Below are 27,176 nucleotides of genomic sequence, written 5' to 3'. Positions count from 1 at the left end.
ATCCGGTGTGTTTGGATATAACTGTGATGTACCCTTCCCAAACAACTGTCAGGAATTTAGATGTGACATTGTCAACGGAGCGTGTTTGGGTTGTACTGCAGGATGGATGGGGGAGTTTTGTAACACGTGTAAGATTACGTTTGTTATATCATTCATAGACTATTGATGCTTTAATGTATATTATTTATTTTTGATATAGAATGAGATATGACAAGGTACAACTTAACAAAGGAATGCCATTTTTCGTAGCATGTCCAGCTGGATATTACGGTTTACAGTGTGGATTCACGTGTACTGGACACTGCAGAGACCACCTGTCCTGTAATCACACCACTGGACAATGTGACTATGGATGTGGTAATGGATGGACAGGAACAAAATGCAACACACGTAAGTCATTTGTCATTATTTTAGATACTTTCGATGATGAATTACATCTACATACTGTCGTGGAATATCTATACTTATGAATTAACAAATTTTATCAATAAACCCCGAAAAGCGTGCATCTTTAATATTGTCCTACATATGAGGTGGAGTCCGTAAGCTATAATATTAGAATCTTAGTTGATTAGTAGATATCGTAAACTTATTAAAAATCTACTTTCGTTTTCGATAAACAACCCTGAAATAGCAAAAATGAGAGTACACTGGCAGACACGCTTTGGCAGATCTAAGCCATGTTTCTTTTCTTTTCAATGACAACTTGAAATAAAGTAAATCCGTTGTTTATCGATAAATGAAATGCGTCTGTTCGTTACTTCAATCCCTGATTTTAGGTTTGAATCAGCATTATGGAATTTCTAAAACAAAGCGATAGGAACGAGGCATTACACCACTAAACAGCTTATGTCTATAACCATTCGCATATTTTGGGGCCTTTTCGGCAAACCAAGAAGTTGCGATTGGTTTACAAAATGATCAGCATAAAAGTATGTGGGTGTTCAGTGTTAGCTATACTTATAATAGTTTTTACTAGTACCATATTTATCATTTCGTGAACATTTTTAATTACATTACTTCACCGAAGGATACTCCCTCCTGAGACCAACGATAATGTTTTAATACGATAATCATCTGATATTTTTGATGTTCTTTATTTGTTTCATGATTATAGAAATCAATGTTACGACATTTTGTAATAATCATTAACAGTTATTGAAATGTGCAAACGCATGGGTAATCACAAAAAAGTTCTTAATTTGGTTGAATATGTTTTGTGATGGCACAGATCTTATAAAAACATTTGCATTACTGAGTTTCAAAATTTTGAAATTAAGAACAACCGTACATTTTGTCTTTGGTCAACAATTCGGCATGACAGATTACAAGTGCATTCGTAAAACTAGTATCTAACTTTCAATACAGAGAGAGATAATTTAGATTACAGAAGGAACATTTTAACTTGAGCTCCAAGTGGCTTCTTAATAATCAAATTTTATTTACTGTATATGACATCAACGAATATAAAATAACTAATGCATGCAATTATGCAAAAATTGTTCTTAAGAGGCTGTCTACGATAGAACCATGCAAATGGCTATTGGTGGACATGTGTCGGAATTTCATGAAACTTGGTATATATGCTTTACATAACATAACTTGAACGTAAAAATAATTATTTTCATTCCACTTGATCGGTAACCATGGAAACGAGAGACACTTGGTTTTCCCCATTTCTATATTTAGATCTATTAAAAAAAATCAGACAATGTACTTTTCTTTTTGGTTTAATGCAAAACCCATGTTTTGCAATTTAATGATACCTATTTCATGATAATGCAGAGACAAATAGGAATTAATAACACATAAACAATCAAAATTTAATACACAGAGCAATAAAATATCAAAGTTTTAAAATGAGAGAAATGCTGAAATTTTACCTAATTTCACCTATTTGCACTGAAACAGGTATAGTTGCCCAAGAAACGCTTCAATAGACATCATATTTGATACATGTGTAGAACCTATCAATTTCTAATATATATGTTAAAGGGAATTTGGTTGCAAATGAAATTTAGTGGTATATTGGGGGGGGGGGGGGATTTATGCAAGAAAAAAGGGGGGTGGGGTAATAATGTCGGTTGTGTAGTGTTAAAATCTTCAGATAACGTAATAATGTCATTGAACATGTCATGCATGAGCATTAATGAAGGGTGAAAATTATTGTTTGTTGTACTTTGGCCCAATATTGGAGGCAGAGGGGTTATTTTGAAAAAAAAATCTTCCACCATTACCTTCCACCAATAAATAGTACATTTATTGTAGTCATATACAAGAATCGTGTATTCAAAGCGTTTTTGCTTTCTATCAAATTCAGCAGGCAATTACAACATATGATATATCTCTCATGTTTTAAATTCACTCTGCATATGTAGTTTTATTGTAAGTAAAGCCATAAAGGATGGGGGGGGGGGTTTAGTGTGAGTTTTAGGAAATCTGACATCTAGAAAATCCTGAGAGATGTAAATTAACCTCCAAGCAGTAGATATTTATTTCAACCTAAAGGATTAAATAACCTGAATAAAAAATCAAAACATTTTTTCTTAACCACTTATGAGTTCAGTCATAGACAATATATATTGGATAATAATCGGCTACATTCAATTGCAACAATATCACTGATGACATTCTGAAAGTCTTTGTCATTTTCTGGACACTCCCCATTTTTCACCATGCCAATACAAGGAAAGTAATTGTTTGGTTCCTTGGAAAGCAGGGGTACGGCTGTCTTACTTCAGAACACATCTGCAAAATAACAAAACAATTCTTATTATTGCATGAGTTTGCCTCTTGTCAGGACCCCCCCCCCCCCCCCGGTCATATAGAAAACCCAGACATATTAGCATCACACGTGTTTTGAACGTTAAATAACCAGAAAAGTTTTTATAATATTTAGAAGTTTTATGGCCACGTTTAACCATAAATTACAATTTCAGCAACTCATCCTTTGGTATTAAAATCCTCCTTGCAATTTGTTCACTGTTTTTATTGCACAATAATATGCATATGCACCTCTTTTAATCATTAAATTTTAATTTAGAGATCGAGATAAAGATTTTCATTTCATTGTGAGAATTTTCTATCTGAAATGAGTATACTCTTTGTGATGTAATAAAATTAAAAATTTGATAATTAATTGATTTATAGATGGTGTTTCATTTTCTAGTGTTCACATAAAAAACAATATTTCATGGGTCAAGTTGTCTAAACAAGGGGTGGGTTGTCTAACCACGGGGTTAAGTTGCTTAAACATGGCTTGCCTGAAGCATAAAACTGAAAGTAACACAAAACGTGAAACACTAATGGCAACAAAGAACAATAAACAAGGTAAAAAAATTTGATACGAAAAGAGAGGTCTTTTTACAAGGATTGTTAATATGAAATATGACAGCCTATCATTCACCCAGTTTTAAAATTTGGGTCAAATTCCAAATTTAAGGTCACAAGGTCAAAAACTTTAGCAAAAAAAAGTAACTTCTACAGGGGGGAAAAATTGGTGCAATTGCCAAAATTATGTTTTTGAGCATGAAAGTAGGAAATGATATTTCAACTAGAGTACTGTTTTCAAGCCCTTCCAAGTTTTTAAATCTATTCAACTTTTTCAAAAATAAGGAGGGTGATCGCTTATTATATTCAAGCAACCTGAAATTTGCACTATTGTTTATGTAAGCACTCTTTAGTTCTAAGTCACTTTCTGTCTAATGTTAGATGACCTGTAATAAGTGTTTACAGTTAACATTTTAGTGGTATCTATATATTGGCTGAAGGAAAACGGGTCAAAAGCCTATATATATTGTGGTATATACTATGCAATCTTGAAAAAAGGTGTGCATTATATTCGGCAAAATACGGTAACTGATTTTGGAAATGGTCAAAATAAAGTTTAGGGACGGTCGGGTAACCGGAACCACACATATTCTTTAATTTGGCCTGTTCACTGTAGGGCTCTTGACTATAGGCAAGGTTTTAATTAAAACAAATATCTTATATACTCTGAATTTCAATTTTTTTTATTTGTCTGCATAGATATTTATACAATACTACATATACATATGGTATATGCTACATCTATAATGTGAACTTGCTGTCTTACATAAAACAAAATTTTATTTATCGAAATCACAGGAAAGTTTCAAAGTGATTAGAAGCATTCCACATTACCTAAACCTACATTTATATTAAGTGTGCAATAAACATGATACAATGTAAATAACAGAATCATTAATAAAATCTTACTTCTTTCTGATTTTCAATTAATTAATCACAGATCTCACAAATATATCCATAGACTTGTCATTTGATTTTATTCCAAAATTGATTTTTAAAATTATCTTGATTCCAATATGCACTGCTAAATAAATTTTGTTTATAGAACAAAAAAAAAAAAAAAAAAAAAAAAAACAAGCTTGTAGTTAAACTACAGTTACATTAATATTAATGCACACCCCCTCCCTTCAATCATTTCTATTATCATTTTCTTTAAAAGTTAAAAAATGTCTAAAAACTACAATATAAATTGCTCTTACATAAGTCATTCTCCAGAAAAATCCTGGACTTGAATTTGTACTTTATTTGTTTGACTTAATTCAGTTTCCATCCATAATTCTATCAACTTATATGTTAGTTGTTAACCTAGAAGGTGTCACTTAAATTCCTATTGGATTTTATTCAGACATTTGTTTGCATCATACCTTTCAACACTTTCTTTACATCTGTCTTAATCTGGACACAACTTTTGTGTTTCTCAATGTATTGTCTTGTCTGCAAACACCAAACACATATATTAAAATTTCATTGTATTTCCTAAATATGTTGTAACAGCATGTATTTTAATCTAGAAAATTGTGCATTGAGGAAATTGATATCTTTCAAATAGAAGTAAAATTTTAAAAATTTCATCCATGAGTATTTATGCATAAGTGCATATTTCAGTATCTGTTAGTGCAGGAAGATAAAAAAAATTAACTTACCAGAATCAATGGCAGCTTGAGCAATGCGGCAGATCTATCGGCTTTGGAGTCACGGAGTCATGTAATGGGTGACAACATGTTGTTCTTTATTAAATGTCAATGTCCATGATTGGCATAGGCATGATGATGTCTGTTAAGTCTAGATCATAGTTAATGCACATCAGCCGTGCAGTGCAGTGAAAAATGATTCTGGAATTCACACAATTTCGGATGGACATTTAAAAATCTCAAGTGTGCTGAAGTATACTTCTTGCAATCCTGATGTAAATAAACTCCCTCTTTCTTTGAAATTTTCACCAAGGCTATAAATTTATCTTCCATCACTTTCCACCCATTCCATGTTGTTGTCATCTGCCTTATGAATCATTCTTCCCTACCTTCTTCCCATGAGAGTTCCACAAAGGGAGATAATTTTTTGATAAAATTTCCGAATTTTATACCCCAAATAAATTACTTTCTATTTATTTGCAACCAAATTCCCATTTAGTAGTGATAATTTCTGCATAAATCTGTGTTTTAAACCATGAAACTATTTATTTTAAGCGTTTCTTGGGGTTTTCTGACTCACTAAAAATAGCATTTAATTTGAAAGTTACATAAACTTACTAGTTCAAACACTATACGACTTAAATCTGGAGAATGAATTCTAAAGTTATGTTCACCAATTCAAAGATACCGTTCGAATAGACTATGCAGAACTGAAATTATATGTGATTACAGGTAACTCTCGAATTATCGCCACTCAATTCATCGCCATTTTCGTTATAACGCCGCATTTTTCTAGGAACATTTTTCCTGTTACTTAAAACTCTCGTTAAAACTCCAAATTCGTTATCGCCATTTGCCGCAGTGTTTTCATTACAAAAGTCTATTTCAACGTGTTAATTATCTCGATAAACCGCCAAGGGTGCACGTGGTCAGTGAAGCAGTAAATTGGTCATTATCAATCTCGGGCGTACACCTGGACAGAAGGATCCCAGTAATTGTTGTATTGAATAAACAAGAACAATACTAGAGATGAACAATACTCAAGTTGTTTATACTGTACATCAAAGAAACACTTTCCAATTTAGCTATGGCTTCGCCACGAAAGAGGGTCCTGTTAAATTTCGATGAGAAAAAGCAAATCATTACGTACCAAGGACATCATCAAAAATGTACCCATCAGAATATTGCAAATCATTTTTCTGTTTTATGGGAAAAGTCAATATAAAAAGAAGGACAGTGGGCAACTTCTTAGCAGCAAAGGATCGCTCACTTACATAAGTATTGTAAATAGAGGAAAGATAACTTGCATATAAAAGAACAGTAACTCTATTTCTTCAAGATGGCAGTGATTCAATTCATCGCCAAATTCGTTATAATGCCATAATTTCATAAGAACAAAAGGTGGCGGTTTATCGAGAGTTGACTGTATTCTGCTTTTGATATTTTAATGACTTGCTGAAATTACCCCATTTGTGCATGAAATTGATGTGTATATTGTGCTAAAAATAGAACAGCCCATTAGGTGTTAGTTCGGGGGGTACTCATCGATTTTGCCACAAAATATGATATAACTAGTAAAATACTTTTGAAATATCATAAAAAGCTCTGAAAATTTGACAACACCTTCCATAATAATTTTTTGATTTTGCATGGTTCTATCGTAGACAGCCTCTTAAATTCATTTGAATTAAATATATCGTTCATTCAATATTCATGTGTGCAACAATTCAAACACATATTTAAAAAGTCCTTCCTCTATGTACTATCATTGTATCTAATTCCCCCGGTTGCACGGGGTTTTATTACGTTTAGTAGATAAAAACGGAATATTAACACATTATAAATTTAGACTTATGAAAACAGAAAAGAATTTGTAATGTAGCTAGGGATGTGAAACGGAAAAATATATGTTCGTTCAAAATAATAAATTTTACAATAAAATCATATTTTGTCAGAGTGTCCTGCAGAATCATACGGTCCTGGTTGTGTGTATAACTGTAGTGGACAGTGCCTAAATTACCTCCCTTGTAACAGGACAACAGGAAGATGTGACGGAGGCTGTAATCCAGGATATACCGGGGAACTCTGTCACAAAGGTGAGATGCTGCGAAAACGTTATCAATGATATTTACTGAAATATTTTTTTTTCTAAGTTTGATGAAGTAAGCTCTGAACAGTATCTTGAATTCAAATTTGTACATTTCCTTTAATTTAAACATATTCTATTATCCATAACATTATAGTAATAGGCAAAGTGCATAGCCTTCTGCAATAGTACATTGTCACTACATGTTCATATCATAAGTATACACTTAGCTGTAATAATCAAAGTAATAGAGATATTGAGAAGGTATATAATTATTGCGTACCCGGTATATACAAATATATATACCGGTATATAATCAGTATAATATCAATAGTGATTGCATAATTATCTGTATAATGGCAAACAGATCAAATATAGTGTTTGTGCTTTGTTTCTACATTGGACAGTTTCCTGCTATCGCATTAAATTTTCAATCATATCGAAAGCACCGATTGTTTTTCACGATCATTGGTACATTTGTATGACTTTAATATTATATGATGCGGTTTCGTAGGAATACATACTTGTACTTTTTTATCATCCCCATACATGCTTCTGTGCGTTATGTTTGATTGTTGTTGTTTTTTCTCCACTCTTCTACCGGTAATTTTTCGATTTTGTATTTGGCATCCAGCGCGTTTCATTTATACAATTATGCATATATGATATATATTTGGCATGGTTATCAATATATAATTTGGAGCTTGCATCTGACAATGTATTGCTCAAAGAAGTTCTATGAGTATACCAATTCTTATTTGCATTTATAGTATGTTCAGTTGGCCGCTACGGATTGCATTGTTCAGAGAACTGTAGTTCCGGTTGTCGATCTGACAGTAATCATTGTAACCATATATACGGACATTGTGAACATGGATGTGACGATGGATTCCAGGGAAGTAAATGCGAGGAAAGTAGGTATCTTTTTTTATGAACAAGGTAATACTACAGTTTTAACAAACACATGACCGGTTGCGTATCTCAGGTTTAAGCCCCAAATCAATGATACAAGGTTTGAATTCATATTTACGTGTTGCAGACAGGTAGGACTGAGGTGAGAATGGCTCAGAAGTATGGTAATTGATGAAACAGGTGTACATGTTGTTTAAACCCATCTTCTTGTATTTTAATGCAATGGACAGGTTTGATTATCATTCTGTGGAGAGAATAATTAATAGAGAGCAAATTGATAGAGACTTTCACGCAATATAATGATACAGATTAGACTTAGCTTTACTTTTATGAACTACAAATACGCAACCGGCCATTATAATGATACCTTTTACCCAAAATAGCAAAATAGCATCCCTATACATGTAAACCTGTTTGTCATTTATCTTCAAAAGTTTATTACATTTATAATTCATATCCTTCTAAAATTGATAACTTTAGGTTAGTCCATACTATTATTTCATTATCAGTCAGACATTTTGCTTGTATACACGCAACAACAATCATTCTACCATTGGAAAGATTCAGATACCACGGAATAACCCTGCTGACAAAACTTTATCTTAGTCATTCGTTTTAAGCTTGATTTTATAGGTCAATAACAAAGCCTGGAGCAAGTTTAATTTTGTGCATCTTTATGGTTGTTTCAATAAAATTTGAATGGTATGATCTTAGTGAACATTTGGATTTGACAAAGATGTAATTGCTTCAGTGTTAAACCTGTAAATATTTGTTTTCTTTAAAAATTCAAGGTTTCGGGAAAACTATTGGCTTAATGACAATATGAGATATGATAGTACCCGTTTATGACCTGTATCGTGGAGTTCATTTCAGTATATGCCAAGTATCATAAACAAATAGATATAGTATACAGCTGTTTTTTGAAATGTTATTTTTGCCAAAAAAACCGAAAAACTATTGCTCCGTTATACTGATTATTGCTGGTCTTAAGTAATATGTAAATTCACTTAACATTCGATTGACCTTTTTAAGATATTGGCGAAAATAAATCAGTGGCAAAATAACTCAGTAGGAATTTCGATGTTTTGAAAAAATAATCATAATTCTTTCATTTTCTTGTTTCAGTTTGTGATGACGACTTTTATGGAGAAAACTGCTCTACACCGTGTAGCGAATACTGTGTCCATCAGTCATGTGACCACACCACAGGCAGCTGTACATACGGATGTAAACCGGGATGGAGGACTCCCAACTGCAAACAGAGTAATTTTAAATATGAAGTTCGGTTCCTTGTATGCTTTCCCATACTCGATATTTCTTTAAATATTAGCCCTTTTAACCAATATTCCTTCCATCATGTATCATTGAAATATTCAACAACAACAAAAATTTCCAGCATCGGTATTTCAAATGATAACCAAATTAGTACATACAGGATCACTATAGTTCGAAAACACTTCTTCATAAAACTTTTCCATAATACTGTCAATGTTTATATCACAAGGATATGTACGCCTTATATACATATGATATACATATATATCGAATGCTTCCTGACAAATTTGATATCAATTGTTTACTTTGACTTAGGATTACTATGTTTACCTGATCATGATGTAAGACTCACAGTGGGTCTGATCGGTCACCTGGGGCGTCTTCCCCTCATTTACTCCAGATCCCACCTCTGGTGTTTCCAAGGCTCCGTGTTTGGCCTGGCTTCAATTCTGTGTTCTTTATAGAATTTATGGCAAACGGAATTATTTCAGTTTCTCCATCGTCAGCTTCCCATATTTATGTAGCAATAATCCATTTTTATCTGTATATGGTGTTTATATCTCTTAACTGATTTGATACACAAGAGCTTGTTCTATGTATTGTCAATTTTTAAAGCGAAGCAGGCTACTGACAAACAAGTTGATGGTACAGGTTTTCAACAGTCTCATTTAGAGTCAAATTCGATGGTCGTTATAACGATCTCGTTTGCCAGTACAACCTAGCATTGGGTCAAATGCTGTCAGACGTGTTTCATATCGATTGTTAGACCTTTTTGGCACACTGATTTTGACTGCGGATAGCTCCGTTTACCTGATCAGGATATAGGGCTGACCGATCGACAGGGGATGCTTACTCCTCCTAGGCACCCGATCACACTCTGGTACATGTCCAGGAGTCCGTGTTTGTACAACTCTCGATTTTGCATTGCTAATAGGAGTTATGAGATTGATCACCTTTCTTTATGTTCACTTTTCATAGGATTGATCACCGTTCGTTGTTTATTATTATACCTCAGTATGGGAATTCTATGCAACGCGTAATCTGATTGGTCTAGACGGTCACTTGCCAGAGATGACAAAACTTCATATCTCCCTATCATATTTACCCCTTGGGAAGCCTCGTGCATTTTCCATAAATTTAACGTCAAGGTAGACGAAGTCAAGGTAGACGAAGTTTATTGTGACGTCACAATAAGTCCGAGTCATTCTACTTTCATAGTTCGTAAGGCACAAAATATGCGGGTCTCTGATACACAGTTGAATGCATGGTTTTGGTTGATACAAAAACAAGCAAGTAAATCTGCATTCAAACGAGGCTGCCCTAGGGGTAAATATGATAGGGAGATATGATGTTTGAGAGGGAGATATGTTTTGTCATCCCTGGCATGTGACCGTTTAAACCAATCAAATTACGCGTTGCATAGAATTCTCATACTGAGGTATAATAAGAAAATTTATTCACCCAAGAAAAATCATATTCCCCTCGGGCGTTGTCCTCATATCTCCCTCACAATCATGCAATAAATGTATAATATTCACCTTTTTCGTCTTGCAAGAAAAGCTTGAATGATAGATAACAATTTAAAAGTATTCACCCCTGTGCAGTTTAGTACGGAAATACATTTCCATAAAACTGTCAGTTTTTGAAAAACAAGTACAATTGCCATTGATCTACGTGTGACATATATGAACTGTAAATGGTAAATACCCCGGTAAACCATTTTACATTTCCCTCTATTGTTCTTCTAGAATGTTTAGTAGGAACGTACGGCACAAGTTGTGGAAATCACTGCAGCAGCCATTGCAGAAACATGACATGTAATCCAATCAATGGGTCTTGTCTGGAAGGCTGTACACCAGGATACTTAGGAAGTCTCTGCAACAAAGGTATGTAGTATTTTAAGAATAGTAAAGTATTTACTTCTTTTAAATATACAGTTTACTCCGGATATATTGAAATTCAGGTGACCAATCCTTTTCTTTCAATATAACCGAAGTTCAAAATAAGCGAAATCGGAAATGTCGATCATATGGGAGGCTTCATTTTGGCATCTCGATCCCGATTACGAAAGCAGAAATATGAATTTATTACTTACCGTATAAATTTTACATTATGACCCCTGGGTCGAGGCCTCTGCTGGTGGACTGTTAGTCCCCGAAGATCTCTACAGCCCAGTAGCTAAGTACTTCGTTACTAGCTTGAAAATACGAATGTATATTTAATTGCTGTTATAAAATTTAGAAATTCATTTCAAAATTAAGGATTATCTCCCTCATGCATAGCTCTTATCCTTGGACGAATTTGGCTCCACTTGTTTGGCACGCTGTTTTTGGCTATATTTAGATCTAAAACTTCATAGTTATTTCGGATTTCAAACATTTCGGTTGAGTATCACTGAAGAGACATTATTTGTCGAAATGCGCATCTGGTGCATCAAAATTGGTACCGTATAAGTTTTACATTATGACCCCTGGGTCGAGGCCTCTGCTGGTGGACTGTTAGTCCCCGAGGGTCTCTACAGCCCAGTAGCTAAGTACTTCGTTACTAGCTTGAAAATACGGATGTATATTTAATTGCTGTTATAAAATTTAGAAATTCATTTCAAAATTAAGGATTATCTCCCCCATGCATAGCTCTTATCCTTGGACAAATTTGGCTCCACTTGTTTGGCACGCTGTTTTTGGCTATATTTAGATCTAAAACTTCATAGTTATTTTGGATTTCAAACATTTCGGTTGAGCATCACTGAAGAGACATTATTTGTCGAAATGCGCATCTGGTGCATCAAAATTGGTACCATATAAGTTTTACATTATGACCCCTGGGTCGAGGCCTCTGCTGGTGGACTGTTAGTCCCCGAGGGTCTCTACAGCCCAGTAGCTAAGTACTTCGTTACTAGCTTGAAAATACGGATGTATATTTAATTGCTGTTATAAAATTTAGAAATTCATTTCAAAATTAAGGATTATCTCTCTCATGCATAGCTCTTATCCTTGGACGAATTTGGCTCCACTTGTTTGGCACGCTGTTTTTGGCTATATTTAGCTCTAAAACTTCATAGTTATCTCGGATTTTAAACATTTCGGTTGAGCATCACTGAAGAGACATTATTTGTCGAAATGCGCATCTGGTGCATCAAAATTGGTACCGTATAAGTTTTACATTACACAATTTACAATATTTAGATAATTGATTGAATTTAGTCCACTGAAGATTTTTATTTTTTTTTAAAAATGTGAATTTTGTTAACTTTTGTTTCTTATTGTGCTATATTGCTTACTATAGCAAATAAGCAATTTTAATTAATTGTAATTGTAAATGTAATTAAAAGATTTATATAGCGTCCTATCAACATTAGTTCTCTAAAGCGCTTTACAAATGTGAAAGAAAAGATAATATAAAATCGATGTGCACATACATGTGAATACAATATTCATAGTGTCAGAATCAAAATGCATAATTATTATTAATATATAGCGCCTAATGTAACGATATGATTACCCTAATGACATATGAAACAAATTAAAACAACCCTTAGGAATAATTACGTACATAGAAAGGGCATAGGTATAATAACAAACTACAGTTTTTTTTAACAACACTGTAAGAGCTGTATGTAAGAGCACTAAGTATATAAAAATAATCACAAATTAAAAGCTAATCTAAAAAGATGCGTTTTGAGGTCCACTTTATAACTAGACAGTGAGGTACATTGTCTGAGTTTAAAAGGCAGATAGTTCTAGAGACTCGATGCAGCCTTGTCCAAACGTCGATCCCCATATGTTTTCGTACGTGTCCGGGGTACCTGGATAAGATGCAGAGATTCGGATCTTAGTGGTCGCGTGGGATTGTAAACTGTAAGGATATTCTTCATGTAAACTGGATATTGGTTGTTGAGAGATTTGAAAGTATGAAGAAGTATCTTATATTGAATTATGTATTCAACTGGGAGCCAGTGAAGATCTATTAGAACAGGAGAAATATGGTCGGATTTTTTTTAGCGTGTTATTAATCTTGCAGCTGTGGTTTGTGCCCTCTGAAGTTTGCTGGTGAGTTGAGAATGGACACCATAAAGCAATGCATTTCCATAATCTAGTCTGGATGTAACTAGCGAGTTTATTGCAGTTTTACATGCTTCATCATTGATAAATGAACGGATACAGCCAATCCTGCGAATGTTCACATATGCTGAGAGGAAAATAGAGAGACAGTGTTTTTCCATGGTAAAGATTTGTCAAAGAATACGCCTAATTTTTGTTTTACGAAAGATGAATCACTTACAGCACAGTCACCAAATTCAAGATCAAAACTGCTTATATCTGAGAGTCTGTGTTTTGGTGAGAAGACTACAAGTTCAGTTTTATCTTCATTGAGTTTGAAGAGGTTAATACTCATCCACATAAGTATGTCCCATAAACGACTTGAGAGTCTTTGAGACATGTCAGTCCAATTGTCACCAGGTTCAACGATGATATAGATCGGGGTGTCATCGGCGTATATATGATACGTCATATCATGACGTCTGCATACTTCCCCTAAGGGTTTTTGAAAAAAGACAATAGAGTCTCGGACCAAGGACTGAGCCTTGTGGTGCACCACAATCGAGGAGACAAGCATCAGACAACGATGGAACGACGGCAACACGTTGATATATATCACTAAGATGGGATTTAATCCATTTCAATGCATATCCAGTGATACCAAACATGTTTTCCTTACGTTGCAATAGGTTATTGTGGTCTATGACATCGAAAGCCGCAGAGAGGTCGAGCAATACAAGGATAGCGCAACTGTTATTGTCAATTGCACATACGATGTCATGATGTACCTTCATTAACGCAGTTTCTGTAGAGTGTCCCGTTCTGTACGCGGACTGAAAATTCTCATACAGTTGATGCATATCCAGATGGGCTTCGATTCATTTTACAATAACCTTTTCAAAAATCTTCGAAACGAACGAGATACTTGACACAAGGCGATAGTTTTTGAAAATTTCTTTGTCAAGCCCTGGCTTTTTCAGTAATGGTCGAACGATTGCCTGCTTAATGTCACTAGGAACAGTAGATTCCAACAGCGAATTGTTGATGATTAAAGTGATGGATGGCAAAAAACTCTCAATGCATTGTTTGAATAGATGCGCAGGAACTGGAGCCAATTCACAAGATGTGGGTGCTGAGTAGGACTTAAATCAATTAAAGTAGGACTTCACAATTAACTATTCTTCATAAAAGGATGTACAAAATGCAATGAGTGTGATCTATTAAAAAAATAGAACGATTTTTTTTCATCTTTTGTGGTCTCATACCTTTAACCCTTTCGTCAAGTTGATTCCTTGCTATTCGTGAGAGAATATTTTTATTATCAGAATCTTCGCGGTCAGGAGGTTTTGCAGCACATTCCGATACGACAGATTCTGGCGCAGTAACAGGAGCCGTGGGAGGGACGGTGGGAGCCGTAGGTCTTATTGTCGTCCTCATCACAGGGATACTGTTTATACGGTATTTGTACTTCATCTATTGGTGGATGTTAACATATTACATAATGTTCGTTTTAACTATTTTCCTTTCTAAACATTAAGCAAGTAGTTGAATGACTCCATATTAATAGATAGGTCAAAATGAATTTGTTAAGACATTGAGACTTAAATATAGACAAAACTTACATTCAAAACTGTATTTTGTATTTATGTAGATGGAGAAGAAAGAAGGAGAGAAAGCATGAAGATACGGAGACGGTAACGTTTTCTTCTGTCCCAGAAACGTTAACAATAGGTAATTCTGATGCTGTAAAAGATACTTACATGTTAATGATATCAAGTGTGGCATATCTTTTCAGAGACAAATAATCAATATTAACGTAATTATCTTGTAAATCTTTGTATTTTGTAAATCAATAATTTTGACAAGAAGGAATTTTAAGCACAGGAAAAAGTTAATCTTGTTGAATATTTTTTCTGTTGACATATTAGTATCACGTGTCGTAAATCAATTGTAATGATATTTTACAGGTGATAAAAAACATGAAGAGATGGAAATGAGTGGAGTCGGAAATCCTGGCTTAGAATTAAAAACTGAGGGGGGAGTGCTAACGACGAGTACTAAAATAGACATATCCGTCGCGGATTTTGATAAAGCAATAGTTGTTTTGTCTGAAAATCAGAATGCCAAGTTTAAAGAAGAATACATGGTACGTGTCTATTAGCTGATAAAATTATGTAACGGGTAAACCGTGTATATCAATGTTTAAATTGAAAGTTATTGAATATTGCGCTTGATTGTCTATAATTTCTTGATATCTGAACGTGGTGTACTAAACGTTTTAGTGTTGTTATTTTTTGGGGCTTTAAACTGGTGGTGTATTTGTTAGTTTTGAAAATATAACTCCTGTCTTAGGTTTTCGTTGCAAGTGTGGAATCAAGTCATTCAAAGTATCTGACGAAGACTTATAATAAAGATTAAGATTAAGAATCAGTCCTCACTATTCTGTACAGAAATAAGATATTAAATGTATTATGTTAATGTTGCATATAGACTTTTATTGTATTAACATTATTTCTTTACATATACAATTTTATCGTTTCATTCACTGTTGTGTGTAGACAATTCCTAGAGGAGAACTACACCCATGTAATGAAGGAAAGAAACAGGACAATTTTGCCAAAAATCGGTACACCACGATTTTCCCGTGTAAGTGTCTCAATGTGACGTTCTTTGAACTAGTGATAAGTGTTGTGATAAATAAACAGTGTACATTTTGTTTTGAGTAGATGACCATTCACGTGTTGTTCTGAAAATATCGCCAAAAGAGTCGGACTACATTAACGCGAATTATATTGAGGTCAGTGATTTGAATCGATTTTTATAATTGTTAGTGTTAATGAAGTACACAAATAAAATTCTGTATCGCCAAAGAAATAAAATCTACATATATAATGCAAATGAGTAGCCATCATTTAGTTTTTATACAAGAAAGGCAGATTGAAATTGTTGAAAAATCAATGAGTAATTTTATTCCTAATATTGATCTTCAATTTCGTCATGGTCACAGTATGTGCAAGGAAAGAAATCGTACATTGCAACGCAAGGTAAATATACAATGTATATCTTCATATATCGATTTTCAAGTGTGCGTTATTATTCCAACATATATTGTGAATTTGTAAAATTGAAAAAGACGACTGGACATGTCATTTTTGATGATTTTTAACTCGTATTCCTTGGTGTGTTTCAATATCCCTGTTCATATTTATTAGGACCAAAATCAAAGACAATTGTTGATTTCTGGAAAATGGTCTGGCAAGAAGACATTAGTGTAATTGTTTGTCTGACCAATCTCAAAGAGGGAAATAAGGTTAGAAAGAGACACGTGATATACAACAGTGTATATTCAAAATCAATCATTGATAGCATGCATACAAGGGATTCAATTTACATGCATGCAATACGGTGATAATAAACTGATCACATGGCTCTACATGTATGTAATGTGTTCTTTCTCGCAATCAATTTGTATTATGATAATAAACTTTCTTCCCTATCTTTATCAGAACAAATGTGCCCAATACTGGCCAAATTCCAGTGACAAGATAAAGAAAGGCAACATCAGCATACGAAACCAGAAAGAAAACGTATACGCGGACTACGTCATCAGATACTTCCGCTTGCAAAACAGCGCCGTGAGTCTCGCAAGTTTACGTCATTAAATATTCTACGTCAGCTGAGAAAAATGGTCATGCTATGGCCAAAATTATATTAAAGTATGTGAAGCAGAATTATATGTAATAGAAGATTAAAATTGTCATGCAGAAAATGTACACCTATATCACTGACGGAAAAAGGATTATGAAGACAATTAGATATAGCGCGCCAGAGTTCTGTATTTATATTTGAATGCTCTGTTAAGAATAATGCTAATTTAAAGGGAAAGGCAACCCTAACCACATTGTTGCTTTTATGAATAAAGTATTACTTACTGATACCGTTAATGACAACCTTTCACAACAAACATCCTTGCTTAACAATTAAATCAATATTAATATATCGTATATTTTAAATTACCCGCCGCTAAGAGAAAGGCCATTGAAGTTTTGATTGATGATGTCACACCGTTGGTTCCGGTTTATTTCATCATTACGTAAACATAATGTCACGAACAGTTAAGTTTGGAGCCGTGTACATTTCAGCCTGTCTTTCGCAAGAAGAAATTAAAAAAAGACTTTCAGTCGAGTCGCAGACCAGGCAGACGGTACACGTTTCTCCATACAAATGTTTCGAACTTCAACTTGTCATTACGCAATTAATGGATCCACAGTTTACATAGTCTTTTATTTTCAGATGACTTGGTTGGGTCAGAAATTTCGAAAAAAAAAAATTTAAAAACATTTCTCCTTCGCAAAGTTAATGTAATTAAATGCTTGACAGGAAGGCATCAATCTATTTATTTATAAAATCTACCGCATGCACATCTTTGATGATCATAGAATCTCATCAAAACCAGAACAGCCTGTGTGACATCAAAATTATTGATTTTTGTGGTCTTGAATACAAAAGAGTTCCACATCAGGACAGCCTCTATATATGTAAAACTTATACGGTACCAATTATATATCGGAAATTTCAATTTTTAACGTTTTCAACTGAGTACTGAAGTCTATCTAGGTTGTACATCAAGAAAATAGTATGGAAAATATCTATCATATAATTAATGCTATCATTTATCATGTAAACATTTTTGGCGCGCGCACACACACACACGTTGCATTTAAGAATAACAAGAAATGGACTAGCGCCGGTGTAAAGGCAAATTTTGACTCCCATAGAATAATGACCGGGGGTCATTTTTCGACTTCGAACAGTGACCCCCGGTCATTACTCTACGTCGAATAATGACCCCTTTTGCCCGTAGAAAAAATGTCTTTTTCAAAAAATCAGTCTAGAAAAATGATCCCTGTAGAATAATGACCCCCATGTAAATTTTATTAAGGATTATTTATCTGGTAATGCCTAAGGGAGACAGTTCAACATTCACCGAAATAAAATCCTTCTACAATTCATATTCAATAGTATTTTTGATTTTGTAAGGAAAACTCTATCATTGAAATTAAAATATCGAAATTTGAAAAAATAAGTTAAGAGAAGCAAATTAGTGCCCTTAATACGATGATCGTTACAGAAATCAATTAAACACCTATCTATTATAAGTAGTTCACGTGGATGATGACATTTGAAGAATATGACCTTGGATCACATCATCCTTAAGATACTTAATTTTACTTTACAAAAACGAAAAGGAATTTATGTAAGGCATAAAGGAAATATTTAATGGTCGAGTGATTCTTATAAGTACTTGAATCCACTAAGAAAACTATTTCAAAGAACACTATCAAAATCTATGTAATTATAGATGAACTGCAGATCACCCATCAGTTATATATAAGCGTTCATCCATTTGAAATTTGGGAGCAAAAAGGCAGAAAATTATACACGTATGTTTTCTTCATATCCGCTGAAAAAAAAAGCAGATTTTATTATATAGAATCAACGGAATCACCACGGATGTTCACCGGAGAGGACAGAAAAGCGGGATCAGAACAATGTAGAAAGAATTTTAGTGGAATTCTTCTCCCGCAGAAATATTTAACATGTCAAAAATTTTCTGTCGCTAAGCCCAACCTCTGCAGACCTGGATGGACATGCCGGGGAGTTACTGTGGGTGCGTTTACAATTCTCCCATTGGTTGATGTTGGTGGTGCAATTTACCATTGGTAACATTTATTGGTTACCAATTCTGCAGGCCAACCACATTCACGGTAGAATTACCAACGCGGGTTTTTCGTTTATTAGGGTCACCGACAAGATGGCGGCGGGAATCGTTCCTGGTAGCGTGAATGACGTTTCTTCACAAATAATACCAGTTCAAGTGAATATCAGGGAGAAGATTGTAAAATTTTTGATAAGGGGGAAGGATATCAAATATCTATCTGAACGTAAGTACAATAAAAACGCATATTTTGGTATATTCCTTTCATTTGATGCATACCTTTTCAGTGAACGTATATAGAGGTTATCTCTAGCTCTATTACATGTACTTTGCTGATTTTCTCATTTTTTCTTTTACATACGTGTTACCTTTAGAGCCTTGCTTCGCGGACGGGCCTTTGGTCCGTCCGAGCTTCGCTCAGTATTATGAATTTAAACTGTGTTTATTTATTTTATATATATCGTCAGTAAAAAGTTTAAAACAAAACATATTGTTGACATTCTTGCTGTGTTAAAATCTCAAGCAATTACAAAGCGATGGTATATGAAAATGCAACTATTTAATAAATAGTACTACTTAGCATGCCATTTAATGCAAAGCATATATACATGTACATACATATGGCAGAGGTTCAACACAGGCATGTTGGACATAACTGACACACAGGTAATACATAGGAAAATAATAGGTCTTAATGGTTACATGGTTTGACTTCGAGTGAGTGTCTCAGTGCAGGAAAACCGCTTGTGCACGAAGTCATGGTTCAATACGCACGACCCGTCTATTTACGGACACCTAATTCGACTACAATATTCTTTTAGTAGTCTGAGAGTTGATACCTGTTACACTTACACATATATCTATATACATACTGACATACATGTAGGCATATTTTAAATGGCTCTTCAGATTCAGAAAGTTACAAAATTCAGCAGAAATTTTAACCTTTATGGTACCAATGAAAGGACTTTTCTTACACTGATTATATATTATTTATTTGGATTTTTATAGATCTGACAGAGATGACTCAAGATTTGAGCTCAATGTTACCAAATGATTTACCTGATGATCCAATTTATATCTGTTTTGTCAATGGAAAAATTCACATACCTGAAGTTATTTTTCGCAAATTGAATTCTAAGGACCAGAGGAAAGAACATGCAGAAAGTTCAGAGACTTTTGAAGAAAATAGCACAGAGGATACCACACCATATGTTCCAGACACTCTTGATTTGGAAGATAGTAGTGACAATGAAAAATCCAGATTTGAATGGAAATTCTCAGATACGGAAGAACTGCTAGCAGTTTTAAAAGCACGAAAGGAAAAAAAGGATAATTTTAGCAAAAACATGTGGAAATCAGTTGCTACAGAAATAAAAGGGGAGCTAAAAACAAATCCTAGTCCTGAACAATGCAGAGAAAAATTTTATTCTCTGAGGAGGTCGTACAGAAATTTCATTGCAGAAAAGAAGAAGACAGGAAACAAAAGAACAAAGCCTTTTATTCATGAGTCTGAAATGTATGACCTTCTACATGATGATCCCGCTTTCAGCCCGCCACTTTTGATGAGTTCCTTTGCCACAATTGAAACATGCGACAGTGATGAGAACACCACAGAGAAAGATCCCCCTAAAAAGAGGAGATGTACCAGTAGTAATGAGCTCACAGAATATCTAAAGGAAAGGGATGAAAAGTTTCTTCATGCATTCAAGGAAATGCATGAAAAACAGAACAAGATCATGGAAAAACCTATTGAGAAACTATAGAAAAAAACATACAAATGACAGGCTGTCAACTCAAGTTTTCCCCCTTTATTTGAGAAACATTTGACTCATGTTGATTATAAATCCAAAAAACAAAAAAAGTAATTGCAAGTATTCATTATACATGTATGTGAAAAATTTGATTTACATGTCCAAGTTTGATTTTAAAATGTAGTTAGATGATATCAAATGTTTTTTTCTTAAGTTTTTAAATTGTGATACATGTAGTTGCATAATTACGGGTTTATTTTTTTTTAAATTATATATTACAAAGATATTGTTTATTTGCATTTGTTTACATCATTTGAGTTTATATTTTTGTTGGTTTAAAATGTTGAAATAAAAAACAAATACAACAGTATTTATATCCTTTTATCGAATATTTAGCAACTGATGCATTAACTGCTGCTTCATCTGAACTCCTGATAACTCGTGTCCATCTCTTGTAAAGGTCTCATCATTGTCCACAGCCATATTGTCAGCATCTGGGGGCTCCTCTAGGTCACACACATCGTGTTCAGCTAGACATATGTTGTGAAGTACACAAGCTGCCAAAACACTGTTCACCAGAATTGTTATATCTATTACTTCAAATCTGAAAAGCCTTCTAAATCTACTTTTTAGCAAACCGAATGCACGTTCAATAACTTCACGACATTTGCTGTGAGTTTTATTGAATAGTTTTTGTTGATGACCGAGATTCCCATGGTCTCTAAAGGGTGTTATTAGCCACCTTAAAAGAGGAAATCCAGAATCTCCCAAGAGATAAAAACCTTGTGGTATCTTTCCATTGCAATTTGAAAATAAGTCAGAACTTTTTAGTACAGTCGAGTCATGCGTACTCCCAGGATTCCCTGTCCAGACGTAGTTAAATGACATATTGGAATCACAGGAGGCTAGCAGAACAATTGAATAAAACCCTTTACGATTAAAATAAGCCTGGTGAAAGTGTTTTGGAGCAGTAATATGAATATGGCTCCCATCAATAGCGCCCAATACATTTTGAAATTGTGATCTTTCACTGAACATGCTCGCTGTTTTATTGATTGCAGCTGCATTGCACGGCCATATGATAGTATCTGGCATAATTCTAACTAGTGCAGATACTGTTCTTTTCATGGATTTGTGAAAAGAAGTTTTTGAAACATTAAATCGGTCTGACATGGATCTTATACTCTCAAGGTTACCTGCAATGATAACGTTTAAATCTATAATGCTAATACTTCTGAAACCCGGTAACAAGACATTTTACTTTATAAAACAAGCAAGTTTAATTTTACATGTTACAAATGTTTGCAAGCAAATGAGAATTACTCTAATTTTACATACCAATGAACCAAAACATTAGAACATCTTTTTCAACATTTGGAATTGGTCCAGTTGTTTGATTATATTCAGGTAGTGGTCGCAAATGCAAGCATGTTGCCTGGTAGGTACCTCTTGACATTCGAAAGCGACTTTTAAAATCATCTAAGGTGTACTGTGGAATAGTAACCTCAACATAGTGTTGCACACGTGGTACAAATTAACGCTTTTTTGGCAAAATAATATCACCTGATGACAAGTGATCATATAAAGTGATCATGTCCATGAAATTAGTTTCATTTTGTTTCAGCAGTGCAACAGATATTCTTGTTAGGTTTGTCATTTCTGAAAATGGCGGAAAACTAAACATTTGGCGTTGGTAACCATTGACTACCATTGTTGACCATTAGTAACCAGTGGTACCAATGGTCAACATTGGCAACCGTTGGCCGTTATTTTGTCTTTGGTTTGCCAATTTGTCGTTCACAGTTTTAAGGCAACCAATTGTACCATTGTTTAACATTGGTACCAAAGACAACCAATGGCAAAATCGATATTTGTACCAATGGAAGAATTGTGAACGCACCCAGTGTCTTGGAAATCCTCTAATTCTGATCAGCGGCGGGAATTGTATACTCATACGGATATCCAAGGAATTTCGAAAGGGGGGATACAAATTGCCCCCCCCCCCCCATCAGCCATTGTTATAGGGTGTTAAACCTGGAATTAATCTTAATTAATCACATCTTTTTGTAAATTTGCTTCCTCTACATACTTCACACACAGAGAGAGAGAGAGAGAGAGAGAGAGAGAGAGAGAGAGAGAGAGAGAGAGAGAGAGAAAGAGTAGAAAGTGATACACTTTACTCTAGTGCGTTTCTACATGGTGATAATAGGTGTACTGCATTTACTGTGATATGACAGTGCGGCGTTTTATTTTGGGTGTTTTGATGATTTAACACAATAGGCAGTGGCCTAGCTGGGCTAAAAATAGTGAGGGGCACCAAAGAAATCCACATTAAACACATCTTGACTTGACAAGCAAAAAAAAAAAAAATAAAAAAAAAAAAAACACGTAGGATATCCTTCTGACATTCCAAAATCATATTTCGTGGGGAGGGTGGGGGACTTTACACTTCCCTTGTCACATTTTTTTTTACACTTTAAATACTTTGCTTGTATGACATTTCCTACTGACTTCATTCATCAAGTTTCATGTCTTCCGAAGACAATTTTGAAGAATTCAAGATTCATGGCCTTTGGAGGGTCTTCCGACTGTAAGGACTCAAAATTGTTTTATTTGTGGGTACTAACTAACAAGCCCAATCTGGTAAAAATGAGATCCTCCATCTGCTCCTTTGTTTTTATGTTGTAGAGACAATATGAAAACAAAGGAGCAGATCGGGGATCTTATTCTAATCAGATTGTAAAAAAGCCTTACTTAAGGCGGGGGGGGGGGGCATAACCATACTTCTTCCCCCTTTGAAAAGTGTGGGGGCATGTGCCCCGGCTGTAGCTTCCCATACTCCCCTGTACTGTGTACGACATACTGCACTTTTGAACATTGCAATGGGGGATCCTCTTCTAATATAAATGAGATATAACTATTTTCACCTTGAGAACATTTTTCTTGTAACGATCAATTTTATGACGGTTTAATTTAAAACGTAACTCGGTCAAAAAAAATGTAGTACGGAGAGAATAGGTTATGTACATGCAAGAAATAATGCTTTGAGTGCTGAGAACCTGCATATTAGAATTGAGTATTTTTTTAACCGTGGTATATTATCATCTGATCAATCTATGTCAATTTTGTGTTAAAAAAGTGAGGGGACACAAACCCACTTGTGCCCCCCCCCCCTCTTCCAAAAGCGAAGGGGCACGTGCCCCCGTCCCCTTGTCCTACACCCCTGATAGGCATAAATTATCCAGTGAAATGATATAGTCTACCCAAAATTATCGTTCGCATGCTCACTAATACCTCTATCAACACTTACTCATTTTCCAAAAATTTTGAAAAACGATAATGATGCGTAAATGAAATAAGCTATTGACTTCAGTTGCAAAAAATGTACAGTATGTCAATTCATCAGTTTTAAGAACATTTCACGCCTCTCTGTGACACAAGAAATAATTGTATTTATACGCAGCTCTTTTTTATGTGTGTGTTTGATTACACAAGATCTATACATGTAAATAGATAGCATAAATACATTGGTAGATTCAGAGGGAGGTGTGGAGGTTTTATAGGTTGTACCTCTGCCTATCGTTACAAAATGTTGCTTAATGAGGTAAAAATAACACATTTTGAGAATGGAACTCCCCTTTTGAAAACTAAAATTTATGGTAGAACCCCTTTTTGAAAATTCCCTGACTACATCCCTGAGATATGCGGGGTTTTTTTCAGTTGTAATTGGTCATGAAACCTACAGTGGGTTTTCCTCAAATGTAATGAACTAGTTCTTACTTTTATTTTATTAACCGTGAAAAAAAAATTACACATGGAATAAATTTGATAAGAGGAGCAGCAGGAACGATAACTCTTGGTAAATAATGACCTGCAAACCCGTATGAACTCCTTTAAAATAAATCAATCTGTTAAGAAAGGGAGGGGGGCATTTTCTACGTGGTTCATTATTTTTCAGGTTCGACACGCAAAATAATGAACCCTGGGTCTTCTTTCTACAAAATTACCCAATTTTTTTACGGCTAGGGGGTCATTTCTCGACGTCGAAATATGACTCCCGGTCATTATTCTATGGGAGTCAAAATTTGCCTCCACACCGGCAGCATTGATCAAGAAAGGTGTATGCACGTTTCACCGTAATTAGCGTAATATTATGTAATTTCATTAAGTGTTTTATGTAAAATTCCTTAAACGTAAGGGACTTGTAAATTTTCTATCATGTTAAAAAGTTTTAATTGATTACTCTTTCCTATATTTAATTGAGAAATCATGAGAATATATTGCATTCCATATGGTAAATGTATTTATTTGACTTGTAAAAACATTTGGTTTTCATTTTCATCATTTTTTAGAAACGTTTTTAGCAAGTTTCGATAGATTATACCAAAATTTTAGAAACTGTTAGGTAAACCTCTCGTACGAGCCGTGTAGCTAATGAGGATTGAAAAGTTTAGAACTTTCCTTAAAAACTGTGAGGTTCAAAGTTATAGTGATTTGGGATATTGATATTTATTTCCCGATATCATTTTGTAATACGCGAGTAAAAGACCTGTACGATGGTGTTCATTTCTCTAGGATCACAGAATTTAACTTTAGAATTCTTTCACGCAGGAACTTTATAGAAGTTTTCTTAAGACTGAGATAGATCTGAGATTGATATCAAGAGACCGAGCCTCAAGACTATAAACTGAGAATAGACTAAAATCTAAATTTCAAATTCGGCTAACTTTTGAAATAACTTTCATTAACAAATAAAATTTCCAGTATATAATTGCATTTGAATTGTTTTATAAACTTGCAGTTTTTTTAACATCTGTGCTAGATAAATCCTAAGATTAAGTAATCAAAATTGTGACTTAAGTCTATATTCAGTTTACGGTCTTGGGGCCAGTCCTGGATTTCTCGAAAAAATCTTAAGTCAAAACTCAGACTTAAGTCTGAGATTTTACTCAAATTTCTGAGAAAAATCTCAAATCTGAGAAAACTCGAATATTTGGATTTCTCAAAAAAATCTAAGATCGGTTTATAACTCAGCTGAGATTAAATCTTGAGATACCTTCTTAGTAGTCTCAAATCTTATCTTACATCTCAAATATGGCGATCAAAAACAGATCACAACGTCGTCGCCGCCAGCATCTTCAGCGTATGGCGTATAACAGACTCGTGGATCGCGAAAATCCATTAGAAAATTTGTGTGAAGTAGAGGTGTTTAAGAGGTACCGATTTAGGCCTGATACAGTTCTTTATATCACTGGTTTGCTCGCCCCTTCTCTTACACGCGAAACTCTGAGGAGTTGCGCTCTACCACCCCTTCTTCAAGTCCTCGTAACACTGAGGTTTTTAGCGACTGGTGGGTTTTACTCGCTGATTTCGGACACCTTTTCCTCTATTTCCCCACCTTCCATATGCAGAGCAGTAAGAGACGTGTGCCGTGGTTTGTGCTGGGTGGCAAGACAATTTATCAACATGCTGACAGGTCCAAGAATGGTACAAGTGAAACAAGAATTTTTTGCCATTGCAGGTAATTTAAACTTCCAATATCGACAAGTCAAGGGAAATAATTCTGCAACTCAGGTTATATCGTACCGCAAATCTTTCGTATTGAACAACAAACGTACATACATACGTATTAGGAATGAAAACATTGCTTCACTTGTGATATATTATCGTGGTACAATGAATTATAAGAAAAAAGTTTGATTTGATTCTGACACATAAATAAAGCAGATCTTTGCGGAAGTATTCGTTTATTCCAATGTATGGGTGGATCTAGACTTAAAATTTTCAAGGGGAGTGTGGTTAGAAACATAATGTATATATGAAAGTCTAAAGATTGGTAACGCATAATGCCGTCATTATTTGTACACAATTTAATCTCTATCAATTTGACATAGGGTTTCCTAATGCAAGGTGAAGATAACGAACAGTGATCAATCTCATAACTCCTACAAGCAATACAAAATAGATAATTGGCCTAATGTATTAGGCTGCATTGATGGCACCTACATAAGAAAAGCACATAAGATGGCACATAAAAATGAGCCAGATATTATAAATCATAATTTCAATACCCGAGAATTGTACTTTAATATAGTTTAAATTTTGAAATCTTTTAAAATTACTAGTTATAATTCGTTTCCACACGTGAAGTAATACACCATTTCATGTATATTTCTACTATAGTCTGATCAATTGACAAGTGACCATAAGTTAACAAAATATTATATATCTAGATTTCCCAAATGTTCTGGGATGTGTTGATGGGACCTTCATCAAGCTGCAAGCACCATCACAGAATGAACCAGACTATGTCAATAGGAAAGGATATCATTCTCTTAATGTGCAGGTATTCTGTGCTTTTAACTTTAGCATATTCATGAATCATATTCGATTTCACAACACAACACAGTATGGTACGATTTTTGATAA

The 27,176-nt window shown here is 34.4% G+C and overlaps 2 protein-coding genes across 2 annotated transcripts in view; both read left to right on the top strand.

Annotated features, from left to right (window-relative positions):
- The window catches only part of LOC125669308 (uncharacterized), a 255,519-nt gene that overhangs the window by 4,833 nt on the left and 223,510 nt on the right, over positions 1–27,176 (top strand). The window lies entirely within an intron of this gene.
- Positions 19,876–20,759, top strand: LOC125660619 (uncharacterized). Its single transcript, XM_056163872.1, has one exon. The coding sequence runs from the start codon at positions 20,016–20,018 to the stop codon at positions 20,757–20,759; it is 744 nt and encodes a 247-aa protein (XP_056019847.1). The 5' UTR covers positions 19,876–20,015.

The sequence above is a fragment of the Ostrea edulis genome, chromosome 4, assembly GCF_947568905.1.
Source record: "Ostrea edulis chromosome 4, xbOstEdul1.1, whole genome shotgun sequence".
Taxonomy (NCBI): Eukaryota; Metazoa; Mollusca; class Bivalvia; order Ostreida; family Ostreidae; genus Ostrea; species Ostrea edulis.
The sequence above is the reverse complement of the archived record's forward strand: the minus strand, read 5'-3'. Positions and strand labels throughout refer to the sequence as shown.